Genomic DNA, 18,496 nt, shown 5'->3' with positions numbered 1-18,496 from the left:
ACACCTGCTTATACGAAATTTGGATCAACCAAGACGATCGAAGATTTGGAAGCAAGATTTAGAACCTTGTTCTAAATTGAGTCACTCTACAGTCTAACTTGATCAATGCTTGATTGAATGACTCAGGTGCAATTCTACCACAAGAATGAAACGTCTCAATTTGAGATCTGACATTCATCCACGAATCTGAATTTTACCTAACATATGGTAAGTATTTATAGTCTCCCAACAAAAGATGATTCAAATTGACCATTTGACTTTTACCTAATTTATGAAATTAAGCCTAGTTTTTTATAACAAATGTGCTCAGTGGCCGACAAATTTGAAATCAATTTTTTTGAATATTATTTTTTGAACTTGTTTATGGATATTTTTTATTATGGATATTTTTTTAAATAGGATAGTAACAGTAAAAAATATTTTAAAATTTTAAATTCAAAAATATATATATTTTTGAAACAGAGTATTAACTATTACTCGTGAATAAATAAATAAATAAATAAATAAATAAATAAATAAATAAATAAATAAATAAATAAATAAATAAATAAATAAATAAAAAAAAAAATATATATATAATTTATATTTTAAGATTAAATTAATATTTTTTTAATTAAGATACCCTAAAAAGAAAGCAGTATTACGTGGGTAGTGTCAGTGTGGGGTTCGTGCGTTTGATTTGGAATATAAAAGAAAAAACTAACTGAAATCCATTAACTGAATTCCCCACCGGCATCGCCCGCCGTTTTGATTTTCTTCTCTTTCGATCCCCCCTCTCTCCTGCAACCTCACGCCGCCGCCGCCACCGCCACCGCCACCGCCGCGCAAACCCCCATCTTCTCCGCTCTCTCGCTCGCTGTCGAGGTCTGCTCCAATGAGATAGTTTTTCTTTTCGTTCTTCTGTTTTGTCTCTTCGATTCAACCAACTTCGTAATAGAATCAAAACTTTTCTTCCTCCTTTTTGTTTACTCGACAGTCAGACAATCTTTACTCGAAATTTCAGTTTGTATTCATAAACCTAGTTTTTTTGTTTTTTTGTAATTTTCAGTTTGGTTGGATTTTCTCTTATGCATGATTCTTAAGATCAATTTATGCATCATTCGTCGTTCTTTTGATTGTTATTATGTTGTTTGTACTGATTAATTTTTAGTTTTCCGACCGTTGTAGGTGATTGTGACACACTGCAACATGGTGTGGTGCAGTAATTGTGTAAAAAATGTTGCTGGGTCTCGAGATAATGCCGGTTTCCAGTTAGTATTTATTTTAAAATTTAATCTATGAACATTTGGCTTATGATATGACAATGCTTACTTAGCTTTCTCTGTGTGTTTTTGTATCTTTGTTTAATAGATACTGTGATATGTGTGGGAAGGTGTTGGATTTTTACAATTTCTCTCAGGATCCTACTTTTACAAAGGATTCTGGAGGGCAGGTACTTAAATTCTAGCTATGTTGTTTGTCAATGATATATTATACTGTTATTATGCATAAAATTGTCAACCCTCACCTATGATATTGTGGTATTGGTGAGATATTCATATTGATGTCCGAATGAATTTTGCAGAGTCAATTGTCAGGAAATTTTGTTAGATCTATTCAGAGTAATTATTCTGCTTCACGGGAAAGGACGTTAAGTAGAGGTTTGCTGTTTGACTTACTTTCTCTTCTTATGATAAACATGTGTAAACGACCTCGGTTCTTCAAAATTAACCAAGTATATCTGAGCTTTCTTATCCTGTATCAGCTTTTGATGATATGAGATATATGAGGAATGGCTTAAACATGGGTGAGAGTGATGAAATAATTCGTGTAGCTGGGGCATTTTATAGAGTAAGGTTTCTTTTTCTCTGAGCCCTATGTATGTGATGTTTATATGTGCATATGTACTTATTGGATTGATGTTTCTTCACCTTTAAATTGTACTGAAGATTGCATTAGAGAGAAATTTTACCCGTGGACGCAATACAGAGTTTGTTCAAGCTGCTTGCCTTTACATTGCTTGTCGGTATGAGATTCCCCTTCCCTGAATTACAATTATTCCTGACATCTATTCAAGCTGATCATATATTTTATTTTTTTTGCATTGATGACAATTTAGATTTGATAATATGAGGCCATGCAAGGATTTTTTTTGTGAACAAGTTCTTTTGATACCCCCAAGAAGCTTGTCAGGAAATGAAAAGGCTATGCTTCTGAATGATATAATCTCATTGGGATTATCTATTTGAACCTCTTTTCTTAGTATGTTGTTCGATTGCTTTCCACAAAAAGTTATTTTCTGTTCATAATTACTGCCACCCATTATATCCATTCCCATGTGTCATTGTGTTCTTTATTTCTTAGATAGTTGCGAGTGTCCAAGTCAATTTATGCACAAGTTTTATGAGAAACCTTCTTAGGATTTATAATAATTGGCCTCGAAACATTCATCCAAACATTTAAATAGGTGGCTATGTGGTTTGAACCCATGATCGAATGACATTTGGATTTGCACTGTATCCCTTTGACTATTAGACCAATGTAGTTATCTTACTATGCCCACCTTTGAAATAGGCATTCTGCACTGTGTTAACGTATTTCGTAAGGATGTGAATAGATCCCGGTTTCGCAACTACCATTATAAGAGAATACAAGAAAAATGATACTGTCTAAGTTCTTTGTCAAAAATGAAAAATGATAGTGACCTAGGTATTTTGAAGAATCCAAAAGCTCCTTTGAGCCAAGCTCGTCACTAAGCTTTCACGATCATTATTTACCTCATTGCTACCCTTCCCTTATTTGTAGTTGTTGAATCTACTTACAGTTCGAGCATAAGAAACTAAATTTAGTAAAAGAGTTTCCTCTCTCCCTCTAATGCGAGTTGGAGAGGTTGGTGAAAATCCAAAGTAAAAGATTTGTGGCGAACTGTTTTAGTTGAAGATTTTTGCGTACTGAAGTCAATGATGGTGAAGCTTAGTTGGGAAACTTATCTTGAGGGATTGCCTCATTTTTCTCACTACTAGACTTAAGGTATAGAGATGTACTAGTTACAATCACATGCTTGATGACCAACATAAAGTTTTGTTTGACAATTTTCCTTTTTCTTGGATCAATCTAGATTGGAAGGTGTTTATGTAATAGTTGTTCTTGGTCAGGGCTCCTCGACCAATTTTTTTCTTTTATCTACTAAATATATGGTCTTTTGATTAAAAAAAGGTTAAAGAACATATTTTTCTTCGTACTTTCATTGAAGTAATGGTTTAATTCAAGAACTTCAATTAAGTATTTGAAATTTAATGTGTAATCATTTAATTCTTGTAGTTTAATTTAGTCCTTCAACTTTAGTAAATAACAAGTTAGTTCTTTTGGTTAAAATCTGGAATGATTTAGTCCCCTTTAATTTAAATTTTGTAACAATATAATCTCTACTATGAAAATTCTAAATTGTAGCAGGGTTTGTGGTGTTTATAGATTGATAAATCACTTGGGATCTGATGTGTTTTTTAAATTAGAGGGACTAAAATCAAGTAAAAGATAAGGTACTTCAACTCTATGAATTTTTTCATGAGGGACTAAATTTTTTAAAATTTTAAATAGGTGGGACTAAATCATGACATACTGTGAAGGGAGTTAATCGTAACAAATTTTAAGCTACAAGTACTAAATTGTTATGGATTAAAGTTCAAATACTAAATTGTTACCTATAAGAAAAAGGAAACTAAATTTTTACATCCATGAAAAATATAAGCGAGGAAGGAGGTGAAGATTGAGTTGGTAAGTGTCAACTTAGCCTGTTTTGGGACAAGGGTCTTCCATTTATCAGTTTTTGGTTGCACTTTATCGTTGATTTGATGCCAAAACGTTGTTTCGTTAGGATTTCATTAGAATTGAAGCCCTAGGCAAACCATTGGTCTACCACCCACTTTGCATCTGGATATTGTGTTTCAGTGGACATTTTGGAATATTTCTATTGAGACCCTTGTTCATAAATGCACATTGTTTATCAGCTCTCCCTATAGATGTGCATGGACACATGCATGTATCTTGGTGGACCAAAATTTTGTTGAATGATTATGATGAATGATGCACTAATATCAAACTTTTATTTTGTTATGTAGGGAAAAGAATAAACCATATCTTCTAATTGACTTTTCAAATTATTTGAGGATAAATGTGTAAGGTTTCTCTTCCCTTAGTATATGTATTTTGATTTGTTGGTTTTTTCATAATTATTTTTTATTTTATTTTTATATATATTAGCATCGTTACACCTTTGAAGTTTTTTGCAGCTATGTGTTGGGCGCTGTATTTTTGCAACTTTGTAAAGTGCTGAGACTTGAAGAGCACCCTATTGTTCAAAAGCCAGTTGATCCTTCCCTTTTTATCGATAAATTTACTCAATGTAAGTTTTTCATGTCACTTGAGTTGCAAGTTTATATGGCTTTTTCTTGTGTGAAGAAAAGGCAGACTCTAGTTGCTTTCATACATTAAAAAGGAAGAATACAACCTAATAAATAGAAGAAACTATTGATGTATAAAAGAAAATGAGCAATGGTAAAAACTATATTGATCAAGACAATTTAGATTTTCAGCTCCATAGGCTTTAGTGGAAATGTCAATAGCTTGTAAACGTGCTTCTTGATACAAAACGTGGGGGTTGTTGATTTATGCAAACCTTGGACTAGTGATGTGTTTGAATCTCCACTTTTACTTGGTTTTTACTATTAGTGAACCAATTTGCCAAGGTTTATCACTTTTTTTTTGCTTGATTATCTTATTTTTGACGGCATATAATTTTTTATTAAATTTATTTTTCACTATTTTGGTTGTTTTGATGTTAAATTTACATGTTTAATATATTTTCAAGTCCTAGATATTTAAATATATTTAAAAAATCATGCGTGCCCAATGTGTCCGCCTCATACCTTTTTTTTCAGAAATTAACATGTAATGCTATGTGTATTTGTATCCCATTTTAGCTCATTTTAGATTTAACATTTTGAGTACTGAGATGTCATAACCAAAATTGTTCCTAGGTTTGCTTGGAGGAACAAAGGACGATGGAATGAAAAAGGAGGTTTCCAGAACTGCATTGAAGATTATAACCAGCATGAAGCGTGATTGGATGCAGGTCTGGTATGGGGACCACCATATTTTCTATCAACTTCTTGTTGGTTCTTTTTGAAGTTGATTTTGGGTCCTAACGGTTCTTTCAGACTGGGAGAAAGCCTAGTGGCCTATGTGGTGCGGCTTTATACGTATCTGCACTTTCTCATGGTGTCAAGTGTTCCAAGTCTGACATTGTAAGTAATGTTGATTGTTCAGTGTTAATATTTCCTTTTGTACTTCTTTTTGATGAGGAACATTGTTTTTCAACTTGAAAGGTTACCAAATAGATTGTGCTTTTTTCCTTATCTTTTACTTATCAAATAAGGAACGAATATTTCTCTTACCTTTTGTTGTAGTATTTTCTGGTTCTATTGTCTAGGATTCATGTCAATCTTCAGCAATGTTCATTGTATATTTAAAATTTTTGTTACAAAATCATGTCAATGGAAATTTCAATGCCTTGAAAGACCAAAATAATAATAATAATAATAATAACAAAAAACTTCCTGAACTTCCCAAAAATTACTGAATTATCTCAAAGAATGATAGAAATTAGTGCTATCATGAAACAATGAGCAATGCTGTCTTTAACAAGAAAACTCCACTAATTAATACAACTACAATACTTCTTGGAAAAAGACTAAAATAATGACCTAGTTTTTTTTGTTTGTAGGGTTTCTTGAACTTGTTGAACATAGTTTTTTGTTGATCGGAAAGAGGTTCACCAACTACCTACACTATTGTCTTCTTAAAAAAGAAGTTGGTTTGGCCGTTGGATGCCATTTCGGATTTAGTTCTTAGCCTTCTTTCACACAAGGTTTCTAGGAGTTGGTAGTTCAGTTAGTTGTTTTGGGCACAAAATATTAGGAACCGAAAGGTGTCTTTGCTGAAATTATGAGACTCCAAGGCAATGTAAAGAAGTTAAACATTGTCATACTTCCCACTAATAAAGAAAGTTGGAAAGCCATGACATTTTTTTTTTTTTTTTATAGAGAGTATCAAGTATTTTCTCCCCTACCTAATGATGAAGCTCCTGAGTTATCAAGTATCAAGTTCCAAGTTTTTATCGAGTCTAAGATGTTTCACATTTTGATTTTGTTGGCAAAAATAGGAAAAGAAATAAACTTCAAACAACCCCACAACTCAGCTTTTCTTCAAGCATGTTGTGAATATTTTCGGAGTTCCCTCAAGTATTGTCAATTCTAGAGATAACTGATTTATGGGTACTTTCTGGACGAGGCCATTTTTGCTCTTGAGCCCAGTCTAAGTATATCTTTGAGTTACCATCCTCGATGGATGGCCATACCGAGAGATTCAACAGCTTACTTGAAGTTGCCACTTTGTCGATGCTTAACAAAAGAATTGGGTCTAGTTGTTAGACATTGCTCAGTTCTATTTTAACTGACCAACAGAAACAACCTAGTTATATGATAAAATGCATGTTGAATCTGCAATTTAGACTGTAAATTATTTATTGCGTTCTAATCATTTTTAACCAGAAACAAACTTCTCATTCTTACGTCAAAATTAAAATATCCCTGGTTAATTAACATTGTAATTTTTTTCTTATTTTGATATATTATTTGTTGCAGTCTTATATATGTTGTCCTAAATTTATTTCAGATAAAGATTGTGCATATTTGTGATGCAACATTGACAAAGCGGTTAATTGAGTTCGAGAATACAGAATCTGGCAGCTTAACGGTAACTGATTTGCTTTGAGATGGTCTTTACTATCACGTGGTGTATTATTGTTTAATACATGTTATCATTGATGCTAGCATTACACTATTTATAGTCATCAATATCCTTTTTGTTGATCTTATTTTCTTGTGAAGTTCTGTTTTACTTGAGAGAAACTTGTAATGCATTTGACGTGAAGCTAAGATTCTTTAACTTCGTGTAGTTGAGGATATATGGGATTGTGGTTGTGAAGAAGTGGTTTAGTTTTGTGTGATAAAGTACTTTATGGAGATTCTTGATGCAATGTATGTTTAGTTACTGCTTCCCAGTTCATTTCACTCTTAAGTCTTACCTTTCTTATGCTGTCAAACAGGAGTCTGATCTTTTCTACTCCATTGAAATTAGTTAAGTTATTTATGTTTATATTTTGAAAATGGATAAAGAATTATTTGTAACGGAAAAAAATGTCTCTACTGCTAGCTCAACATGATGAAATTTTTATTATGTATTTTTGTTTATACTATTATTTATCTATATATGGAAATGTATGTTATTTTATTCTTGTTCAAGCCTTTTCATGCACGTTGATCTTGGGGAATATCTTCCATCTGGAAATGCCTGATATTTCAAAGAAAAAAGAACACTAGAGTTGGTTGTATTGCCAAACATGTTTTTGCTGATGCCAATAGTTAATAAAATACCCAATTATATTCTAAGCTCGTAAATTTATTCTGCATGTCTTTTATTTTCAAACTAGGGTATAAACCTGAGTATTGATAAGGACTCCTTGATTATTTCCTTGTTTAGTTGGAGGAATTTATTGTCATGGCAGACAAGGCCAAGGCAAGCAACTCTGAGCGCACTGATGGATCCAAAAATGGCTTGAATTCATCGAGTGATGAAGTACTTTGCGTGCATAAGAATGACACCACAAAGCCATATGCTCTTGGCCTTTGTAGAATTTGTTATGATGATGTGAGTTTCCTCTTTTTCCCATCCTGTAAAAAAGTGATACGTAAATTGTACTTCTTAAGATCTAGCTAATTTGGTGCAGTTTGTTGAGCTTTCCGGAGGACTTGATGGGGGAGCAGATCCTCCAGCATTTCAAACTGCTGAGAGAGAAAGACTCGCAAAAGAAATGGCTGAGGAGGGTTCTAATGACTCTAGTGCTATTGGCAAATTTTCACAAGGACTAAACCCATGCAACAATGTAATGTTTTCTTTAACAGAATTCTCTCTCTCTCTCTCTCCCTCCTTTTTTTCCCTTCTTTTTCTTCTGTTTCATCATCAAGAATTATGAATGATTTTCTTACTTCAGAAGGTCCTAATGACTCTAGTGCTATTGGTAAATTTTGGTGAATAAATATTTTTAAAAAGTTTGCTTGAATAAATTAATTCTATCTCAATAACTTAGCCTTTTAGACTAAGAGTAAATCACTTAAATATGAATTTAAATTTAGATATTTCTTCGTTTTAAAATTGATCGACCATATTTTCGGATTTTTTTTCTCAAGTAGAACAAGTAGGGTATGATGATTTTGAACCTCTGTCTCTAAGGACAAGAACACATGTCAATTACCTTGAGCTATGCTCACTTTGGCTTATCCTTGGAAGTTTTAAGACTACAAAGATTGTAAGTGGGCTTTATTTTTAAATAAATTGCATCTTATTAGTGGTGCCACTAGAAGATATTTAATGGTAGGCTTGTGAACCCACCAAGCAAGGTGCATCAATATCAATTGACCAGTGGGTAAGGCAAGTACTGAGTGAGGTTTGGAGGTGGCACGTGAAGGTCTAAGTTAGTGGGTTGTGTTGCAGTTGCACCGAAAGAGAGTAGATTGTCCCCCTATCAAAAGTAAGCAAAGGCAAATTATGTTTACAATCAAGCTGCTAAGTGCGAGCTTGACATAAGAGCCAAAAAAGGTTTTTATTTTTATTTTATTTTTAATTAAAGTGAATGAGGAAGTGAATGAGGTGCACTACAAACACAAGAGTAGAAACTGAAAATTGGGGTATTACAATAGAATTACATAAAATGAAATGAAAGCTAGTACGAAGTTTCATAATTGTAAAAGAACTCACTTTAGTTCTGATCTTCAAAGTATGCATGTAATTTGAATCGGTGATGTTATGGAAACATGGTTCTTTGGTTAGATATACTCGTTGAGATTCCACCCATTTACATCTCTCTTCAATGTTGTTCTTTTATAGATTGAAAAAGAATTGGACAATTTACATGCAGCAGATGCATCAAAAACTGTTAGTTCTAAAGAAGAAGCTGAAGCAGCAAAAGGTAAGATGCAAAGCTCAACTTCATGATGCGTTGACAGTTGTTTTCAATTTCAGTCATGTATGTAATTTACCAAAGTGATAAAAAAAAAACCCAAGCCAAAAGAGTTGCAGAAGACTTCTCCAATTGGACAAAACTGATTCAATAGATTTCCTAATTAAAACGAGGAGATTAAGACCAGAGTAGCTAAGAAAATCATTAAGAAGTGCTGTTGTTTGTTTGTTCCTATAATCCTTTTCTCGTTGTCTGAGTGTAAAATGTTACTTGAAAAATTGATAATTCAGGAGCTGCAGATGAGCAAACGGAACTTGATGATGGTGTTAATAAACTTGGAGATGATGGCCTGAGAACCTGTGCTTCAGATGAATCAGAAAGTTGGTCTGATATTGATGATATTGAGGTTTCTTTCTTTCTTCTTTTATTTTATTTTATTAAAGTTCATTTGCTATCAATATCTGCATAGAAGGTTGGAAAAAAATGTACCTTAGTTTATAGACCAAAAAATTAAAACGTAACTACTTTCTAGAGGAATGAGTGTCATTCGTGGCAACTCCGAGTGCCTGTTTGTGAAAATTGAAGCTTATTATATATTATCCATCGCGCCGACTCAATACCTAGCACTCTATGCGCAATGTAGAAGGAAATGCAAGAAAATGTGCCTGTGGATGCACTATATTGTGATGCTATAGTTTTACTTTACATTTTAATTCTTCATTTGGAGATCAGGTGTATCTATCTATGTTAAGACTTTCCTGTCAACATTACCTATGATCTTTTATCTTAATTAACTTGATCTATCATTCTATCATTTTGTTTAACTTAGATTGGAATACTTTTTTATAGGAACGAAAGGTTATCTGTTTCTTATCTGTTTCTATAATTCTGTTGTAGTTGCTAGACATTTTCTTTTCAGATTCTGTGTGTGGGACAACTTTTTCAGTGCTTGGATTTTTCTGGGTTAAGTCGATACTTGGAAGTTCTGGGGGGCATATAAGGGTTTTGCTTTTTGGTGGATACTTTCTTCCTTATTCCACAAGAATTGAATATTGAGTGCCCACAAGCACACTTGATTATGATGTATACATACTGTTCAATTTTGTGTCCTCTTGAAATAACTGATCTTATATGTATTGAATTTTTCAATATTTTTGTCTTCATTATAAGACTTAATGGATTAGCACTCAAATGACAATATATTGCATAGGTTGACGGTTATCTTCACAATGAGGAGGAGAAACATTACAAAAAGATAATTTGGGAAGAGATGAACCGGGAGTATCTTGAGGTACATATTTTCATTCATTACAAGCCAATTCGTTGTTGATATCTGTAGCCTATTCATACTTTTTACAGGAACAAGCAGTTAAGGAAGCAGCTGCTGCTGCTGCGAAGAAGGCTTATGAGGCCAATTTCGAAAATTGTTCAGAAGATATGAAGGCTGCAAAGGATCTTGCAGATGCTGCAGCCGCTGCTGTTGCAAAATCTAGAAAGGTTTCTGTCTTTATTTCTCTCACGTTTGCCATTCACTTATTCATCTTTGTACTCCTACTGATTTTTTTAATATAGAAGAGGACATTGCATCTTTGTTCTCTTGTCTTAATCTCTTAGCCAGAGTTTTTATTTTGATTCTTGATTCTTATTTGCAGGAAAGACAACGAAAACGAGCTGCAGATGCCAAAAATGTGTCCCCTGCACAAACAGCAGCAGAAGCCACCCGACAAATGTTAAATAAAAAGGTCTTACTTCAAATCATAAATTCATTTCTTAGTTCTTAGCTTATCAGAACATTGGCAGAGTTTGTTCTGATTTAATTGAAAGTGGTGTTTTCTTTGCTATTTCTGTGCAGAGACTCAGCTCGAAAATCAACTATGATGTGCTCGACAAACTCTTCGACGAATCTGTATGTTTATATTGCACCTTTTTATTTCACTAATAGTCAAAATATATATACATACATACATTTGGTCTGCATTCTTCCAACATGGGTTTTCCACATTACAATTTAATATATTACATAAACAATGAACAAACACGGTAAGAAGAGGGAAACGGGAATAAAACTAAAGAGGAGTTGTGACATTCCTAAGCGTAACTCAACTTGTTTAGATATATGTTCTTGACCAAGAGGTTCAATTCCGTCCTAGTTACTGATCCTTCTCGAGATAGGCTCTCTTTAGCCTCACCTCTTCCTGTACCTCTAATAGGGAGTCGTCTCCTTCTTCATCTTCCTCTTCCACGTCCTCTAGGCGGCACAAAATATCTACTAACCTGAGCGTAACTCAACTTGTTTAGATATGTCTTTGACCAAGAAGTTCAATTCTCTCAACTCCACATGTTAAACTAAAAAAAAAAAAACGAACAAAACCTTTTCTCTAGCGAATTTTGTGAAGTAATAATTATCCAAGCTTACACTACTCCCTCTATCCCAACAAAACAAAAAAAAAAAACAAAAAAAAAAAAAAAAAAAANAAAAAAAAATGGTAACATGTTTGTTCATCATCACCCGAACAAATGAGGAAATCACAGACTTGCTCTATACATATATTTTTTTGTGAATTAGGCTAAATATCTTTCATCTTGAGGTTTAGTGTTCTTATTGCTGATTTCCAAACATGGAACTTTTAGTAAATTCTTCAGTAAAACAAGGCAATTCTCTATCATAATAACTTTCTTGTCATGGCTATGGATTTCTTCATTAATTGATATTGTACTGTGATCTACATTGCAGGCTGGTACAGAGCTTTCGGCGAAGAAGAAACGCACAGAAGAGGCTGGAGAGACCGACAAGACAAAAGATGAAACCAAAGAATTTGAATCCACAGAGCTCAAACATGGTGAACAGGAACAGGAGAATGATTATGATGGTGATGGTACATATGGTTCTGGTCTCTATTATGAGAATATGGAAGAACCATACAGCTATGAACATGATTATGGGTACGACGAATACGATTGATACCGATATCTCAGGCGTTCAAGATTGCGGGCTAGTGTTGGCTGTCGTTAGTTATAGTTGATCTTATATTCATTGGCTGCTATGTGTTCTATCATATGAACATTAAGCATGCAACTTGCATTATCTTTAATTTTGCTGTCCCATTTGTTTTAATCTCATTTCATAAGGTTTTGTGAGGAAATAGATAAGTTAACACAATTGTAACCTAATGAAAAATATCGAAAAAATGTTTCATAAGGTTTTGCGAGGAAATAATGATACTATAATTTTTCAAAATAGACTAAAATTTAGTTTTTTTTCATCGAATTTTGGAAATGGTGTGATTTGTTAAGTCATTATTTCTTTATTGATTTTTTGGAAATAAAGTGATTAGGGTTTAACTTAGACTTTTTAATTTTTGTTTTAGTACTATTTCTTTTGTATTTGTATATTATATATACATATATATACACATAGAATCTAACGTAAGAAAAACATCGCAAAAATTGCATGATTGGTAATTTTCTGTTTTTCTTAGGTGTGATTAATTCGGGTATGTTTTAAAATCATAAAATTTTAACTTGTCACGGTAACTTTTTAAATTATTGATTGAAACTTAGTTTTTTTTCGTCGATTTTTGGAAATGTTGCAGTTACGGTTCAATTGGTTGTTACCACTTCTTAATTTTTTATTGAGTACTATTTCTTCTACATATAAAAGAGTTCAACACGAGAAATGAGGTATCTGGAACTACTTAAAACTTAAAATCATAACATGACGAAAAATATTTCAAAAGTAGCTCGACGGTGATTTTTTTTTTTTTTNACTTATTATATGTTCCAAAATCATCAAATTTGAACTTTTGTCACAATAACTAATAAAAATATTGCTCGGAACTCAATTCTTCGTATATTTTTGGTAATAATACAATTATGGTTTTTGCAATAAGGTTTCACATGGTAAGGTCATTAGTTGAATGCTAGAGGGATCTTTTCTTTTTAATTTTTGCTTTAGTACTATTTCTCGTGTATATATATAGAAAGAGTGTACCACAAGAAATTAGGTTTTCATAACGGTTTAAAATCGCGTCAAAGTTTCGCCAATTATAATCTATCGAAAAATATCTCAAAAATGACCCGACATGTAAATCATTTTTTTGTGCATTTGCTTCTCATATGCTTCAAAATCATCAAATTATAATTTTTTTACGGTAACTTTTCAAAATGACTCGGTTAGGGTTTTCATGTTATGGTTTTGCATTGTTAGGTCAATAGTTCAACGGTAAAAGGTTCATTTTTTCTTAATTTTTTTTTTTTATTGTATATATAGAAAGAGTGTAACATGAGAAATTAGGCCAAAGTTTTGCTAATTGTAACCTATGAAAAATATTGCAAAAATGGCCGAGAGGGAAACTATTATTATTATTATTATTATTATTATTATTATTATTATTATTATTATTATTATTATTATTATTATTATTATTGTGCGCTTTTATTTTTCATCTATTTCAAAATAATCAAATTTTAACTGTCATTGTAACTTTTCAAAATCATGATATTTTCGTCGATTTTTAGAAATAACTCAATTAGGGTTTCACGCTAGGGTCTAGCATTGTCAAGTCATTAATTCAATGCTTCACGATTTTTCTTTTCTTCTTAATTTTTGCTTGTGTCCTATTTCATGTACATATAGAAAGAGTCTAGCACGAGAGACTAGCGCCTTGGGGTCTGAATTCTAATCTCTTCATTTCATCTAAGTCATTAGACGATTGACGTACAAGTAAGTTTGAAAAATGCTCATAATCGAACCTCGGTTGGTACAGTGGGAGGGTACTATGATACCACTACACACTAGATGTGCAAATCTAGGTGGGAAGTACGGTGTGTTTTAGTTGGAATATATAGTTAGCCAATTCTTTGGCTTGGTCGATCTAGCCCTGCGCCTATAACTCTAAGCCTCTTTGCTACTATTATTATTAAAGGCTTCTCAAGAAACTTAGCCACGATACCACTACACACTAGATGTGCACATCCAGGTAGGAAGTACGGTGTGTTTTAGTTAGACCATAAAGTTCTGTGCCCATAACTCTAAGCCTCTTCGCTACTCTATTATTATAAAAGGCTTCTCAAGGAACTTCTAAGTTATGACAAAGGTACAAGTAGGCTAGGAACTTAGATTCTAAGTCATTAGACGATTGACCTACAAGTAGGCTTCAAAATTGCACATCCAAGCAGTCGAACCTCGGTTAGTACGGTGGGAGGGTACTATGATACCACTACACTAGATGTGCACATCCAAGTTGGAAGTAATGTGCGTTTTAGTTGGACCATAAAGTTAGTCAATTCTATGGTTTTGTCAATCTATAACCCTATCAGACCCATAAGTCTAAGCATCTTCATTACTATCATAAGAGGTTAAGTCACCCATTAGGGGTGCTTCTAGATGCACTTTCGTCCAAGTCATTAGACAACTGACCTACAAGTAAGCTTGAAAAATGCACATTCGGGGAATGGAACCCTAGTCAGTAGCACGAGAGGGTACTATGATACCACTACACTAGATGTGTGCCGTTGACTTTTTCTTAGCTTTTTATCAATACTTTTTATAAATTAAAAACTAAAAATAATACTTTAAAGAAAAAAATATTTTTAAATAAAGACGGTCTCCACGTACACCAACACACATCTTTTCAACTTGTTTTGTCCTAATGCTGGCTATGGGGTTCGAACCCATGCGCACTTCTGTGCAGAAGATCTTAAGTCTTCCCCCTTAACCTCTCGGGCAAACCAGCTAATTTTCTTCATCAAATTTAAATTTAGCTAAACTAAATTTAAATTAATTAAATAAATATTGAAATAGAATGAAATTTTTTGTCTTAATACACATATTTTCTAAATCGTAATATGTTAAGATTATTTTAACTTTTATTTTTTGAAAATAATTTATGCTCTTAAACTAAGTCGGTTGTATCACTTAGAACGTACGAAAAGTTACATGATTTAATGCTGTTTTTTTCGACATAATTAAAACAAATATTAAAACTACTAACACATCATTTTTTCGTGGGCCGTTACCCTAGATGTGCTCCATTAATTTTGATAGAATTTATAATTATTTAATTAATAAATGTAAATACAATTCCTTAAGTGATATTAAAGGATAAAATGGTTGTTTTTTTATTCCTTAAGTGAATAAAAGAATATTTTTAGATTTTGGGGAAAAAAACAAGAAAATAAGAAAAGCCGAGTTATTAAGTGATCATGATAAAAAATTCAAGACGATCAAACCGAGAGTTATACCACTAAAGAGGGTCTCGACGATCGCACATCAACCTAAGTTACATTTTGTGCCCTTTTCATACGCGTCGTCGTCGGTAAATGAGGTCGAGATTTTAAGTTTCCTAAACGTTCATAGATATGTGATTATAGGCACTTTTAAGTCACGAAAATCTGGAAAGGAAGGAAGGAAGGCAAACAGAGAGGAAGAAAAAGGACGAAAATCGGCATCGAAAATGACAAACAGAGGAGAGAGAAATGTCGCGAGAGAATCGAGCAAGGAATCGGGTGAAAAATAGAGTGTGCATGCAAACGTCGTCTAATATCATAATATATAGTTCATGCAAATTAGGCATGCAGGCTCATCGAGGCCATCAAGCACCAAGAACGCGACGTTTGCAATCAATGGGGCGAAGTCATCCATCAAGCACCTGGAATACGGAATACACAACTCCAACATGAATTAAACACATGCATACATACAGCAGAAATTTAAAGCATGATCGCACGCTCAGATAATTCACCCAAAACTTCACATAATATTACACATCATCGGCTCATAACAATTAGTCATAGGAGGCTACCACCTAAGGCGAATAACTAGCATGCATGCAGTCCAAGCGAATCCTACAAGTATTTCTTCCTAAACATCGGGTGATGACTTACCTGGTTGACGCGTGCCCTTTCGCTAGTGTTTCTATGCCCGTGAGGTGTCCAAAAATACTGATTTTCTTCAATTAGGTCTCTATTCACAAAAAAACAGTATTAGAGCTGGTATTGGGATAAAAATCAAGCAAATAGAGGCGAACGGGCCAAAAATGGGCATCTCATGCGCCTTCACACGTCGGCTATGCGCCAACCACGCGCAAGGAAGTGCGTCAGTCGCAGGCCACATGCGCAACTACCACGCGCGGCTGCTTCTGCACAGTCACGGGTCAGGCGGTCCGGTTCGGCTCGAGGTTTGCAGGCAACATGTGTCGTCGTTTTACTAAAGCTGCGTTGCTCCAGCCGACGATCAACGCGTCCAACGCCTGCTGAGCCGCACTTTGCCGCTCGTCAGCCGACACGTGACTGTCGAATTTTTTTTTCTTCTCCTACTTCTCTCTCTCCTGTAATCTGTAATACAGAGCCAATTTTCGATTTTCATATCTTTTTATTCAGAGTCCAGATCGATAGGTTTATTCAACAAGGTTCTAGATCGTGTTACAGGCTACATCCTGATTTTTTTTCATAATTTTTGCTTAACTACCAGACAAGTTAAGAGCGTCGGAAGTTCGCTGATCGTTCTCGAACGATTCTCGACTCTTCGCCTTTGGATCGAGATTTCGGCCAAACTTCTTCACAAATCGTGTGTAGAGTTATTCCTAGGTGAATATATCATTTTAGGACACAATTTACATAGAAAAAGCTCAGATCTGAAAAATGTCGTTCAGAACCTTACCTCGTGAAACGTTCTTAGATCTTGACGGAGTGTCAGCCTCGCAAGCCTATCGGTCCTTGTACAGGTTTCGTCTGAAGGTGGATTCCGACGAAACTTTGCCGCTACTCTTTTTCTGTTTCCTCTCAATTTTCTCTCTAACTTCTTTTTTCTTTTGCAGGAGGTTTGATGGGGTATTCCTTGAACCCCTGTTAGCTGGAGGGGCAAAAAGACATTTTTGCCCCTCTGTTGACTTAGCTATCTTTTTTTTTTTTGGGCGTTACATTGGATCAGCCCTATCTCCTATCTGTGACCCGAGGCCCTATACCCACGTGATTCAAAATTTGGATAAGCCAACGTGATTAACTATTAGGCGATCCTTTTGAAGACACGACCAATGCCTTATATAGTTTAGAGTCAGCCCTATCTCCTATCTGTGACCCGAGGCCCTATACCCACGTGATTCAAAATTTGGATAAGCCAACGTGATTAACTATTAGGCGATCCTTTTGAAGACACGACCAATGCCTTATATAGTTTAGAGTCAGCCCTATCTCCTATCTGTGACCCGAGGCCCTATACCCACGTGATTCAAAATTTGGATAAGCCAACGTGATTAACTATTAGGCGATCCTTTTGAAGACACGACCAATGCCTTATATAGTTTAGAGTCAGCCCTATCTCCTATCTGTGACCCGAGGCCCTATACCCACGTGATTCAAAATTTGGATAAGCCAACGTGATTAACTATTAGGCGATCCTTTTGAAGACACGACCAATGCCTTATATAGTTTAGAGTCGGCCCTATCTCCTATCTGTGACCCGAGGCCCTATACCCACGTGATTCAAAATTTGGATAAGCCAACGTGATTAACTATTAGGCGATCCTTTTGAAGACACGACCAATGCCTTATATAGTTTAGAGTCGTCGGCATTCCACATCATAATAGAAAGTTGGAAAGCACACGTTGTTGAGATTCGAATTGGTTTCGAGTATAAATGAAAAGGTGTGAAGGACTAAGACAAGATAATATAGTACGTGAAGTTGAAACATTCAAATATTTAAGTGAATAAAAGAATATTTTTAAATTATCAATCACACAGGTTGAGAAAAAAAAAAAAAAAAAAAAAATTTAAAAAAATAAATTAGAAAAATAAGCTTTAATTTATTTAAAACCTATGGGTAGGTGCCATGATGGAATTGCATGTTTTGATTGAGCAAGTTTGTAACAAATGTTGTAGATTCTCGAGCTCTAAAATTAAGATTCAGCCTACATTTTAAATCCATTTTCGTCACTCTATAATCCATTTTAAATCGTTTGACTCTTCTATGGCACATACGACATTCTCGAAGTTTTCTGTTAACGACCTCAAGATTTTCTCCACAACCCGCGTCTCGGGTAACATTTCTCTGTTCCGATTTAACTGATTCGCCACGGTCTGTACACGTGTAATGTAGTTAGATACATTTTCTGACTCCTTCATCTTCATGCTCTCCAACACGCCACGCAGAGTCTGGAGACGCACCTGCTTGACTCAGTCGGTTCCTTTGAACACCTTTCCTAGAGTGTCCCACACTTCTTTTGAAGTAGTTGCCCTTGCAATCTTCTCAAAGCCCGACTCGTCAACGGCCCGAAACAACATGTATAATACTGCCTTATCCTTTGACCATAATTCATTCAGCGCCTTGTTTTGCGCCACCGTGTAACCCGTGGTATCAATCGGTTCTTTGAAACCGTCTTCGACCACCTCCCATGCATCTTGCGAACCGAGAAGAGCCTTCATTTGGATGCTCCAATTCTCGT

General features: G+C 34.4%; 1 protein-coding gene and 1 non-coding gene across 3 annotated transcripts; one reads left to right on the top strand and one right to left on the bottom strand.

Annotated features, from left to right (window-relative positions):
* Positions 1–732: 732 nt before the first annotated feature.
* On the top strand, positions 733–12,254 carry LOC111779950 (transcription factor IIIB 90 kDa subunit-like). 2 transcript variants are annotated; one of them, XM_023660168.1, is made up of 20 exons: positions 733–864; positions 1,168–1,250; positions 1,351–1,432; positions 1,565–1,640; positions 1,745–1,830; positions 1,929–2,005; positions 4,098–4,154; positions 4,269–4,381; positions 5,016–5,110; positions 5,196–5,282; positions 6,712–6,792; positions 7,579–7,746; positions 7,826–7,981; positions 8,983–9,064; positions 9,346–9,461; positions 10,266–10,346; positions 10,415–10,552; positions 10,708–10,797; positions 10,908–10,961; positions 11,790–12,254. In XM_023660168.1, exons 2-20 carry the CDS (start codon positions 1,189–1,191, stop codon positions 12,015–12,017), a joined length of 1,929 nt encoding a protein of 642 aa, XP_023515936.1. In that variant the 5' UTR covers positions 733–864; positions 1,168–1,188; the 3' UTR covers positions 12,018–12,254. The 2 variants fall into 2 exon arrangements, with proteins under 2 accessions (XP_023515936.1, XP_023515937.1); XM_023660169.1 differs by having other exon boundaries at positions 1,151–1,250.
* A 2,453-nt stretch (positions 12,255–14,707) lies between these two features.
* TRNAL-UAA lies at positions 14,708–14,790 on the bottom strand. Its single transcript has one exon. It is a non-coding gene; the product is annotated as a tRNA-Leu (tRNA).
* Between the last annotated feature and the right edge of the window lie 3,706 nt (positions 14,791–18,496).

Source organism: Cucurbita pepo, chromosome LG18 (assembly GCF_002806865.2).
Source record: "Cucurbita pepo subsp. pepo cultivar mu-cu-16 chromosome LG18, ASM280686v2, whole genome shotgun sequence".
NCBI classification, from domain to species: domain Eukaryota; kingdom Viridiplantae; phylum Streptophyta; class Magnoliopsida; order Cucurbitales; family Cucurbitaceae; genus Cucurbita; species Cucurbita pepo.
This window is presented reverse-complemented; position numbering and strand designations above follow the sequence as displayed.

Bases quoted from the DNA above. Each gene is read 5' to 3' on its own strand.
- LOC111779950 (XM_023660168.1), top strand. From the start codon at position 1,189: ATGGTGTGGTGCAGTAATTGTGTAAAAAATGTTGCTGGGTCTCGAGAT. The intron at 2,006-4,097 runs GTATGAGATTCC...TTTGTTATGTAG, and splicing joins TGCCTTTACATTGCTTGTCG to GGAAAAGAATAAACCATATC. The intron at 4,155-4,268 runs GTAAGGTTTCTC...AGTTTTTTGCAG, and splicing joins AATTATTTGAGGATAAATGT to CTATGTGTTGGGCGCTGTAT.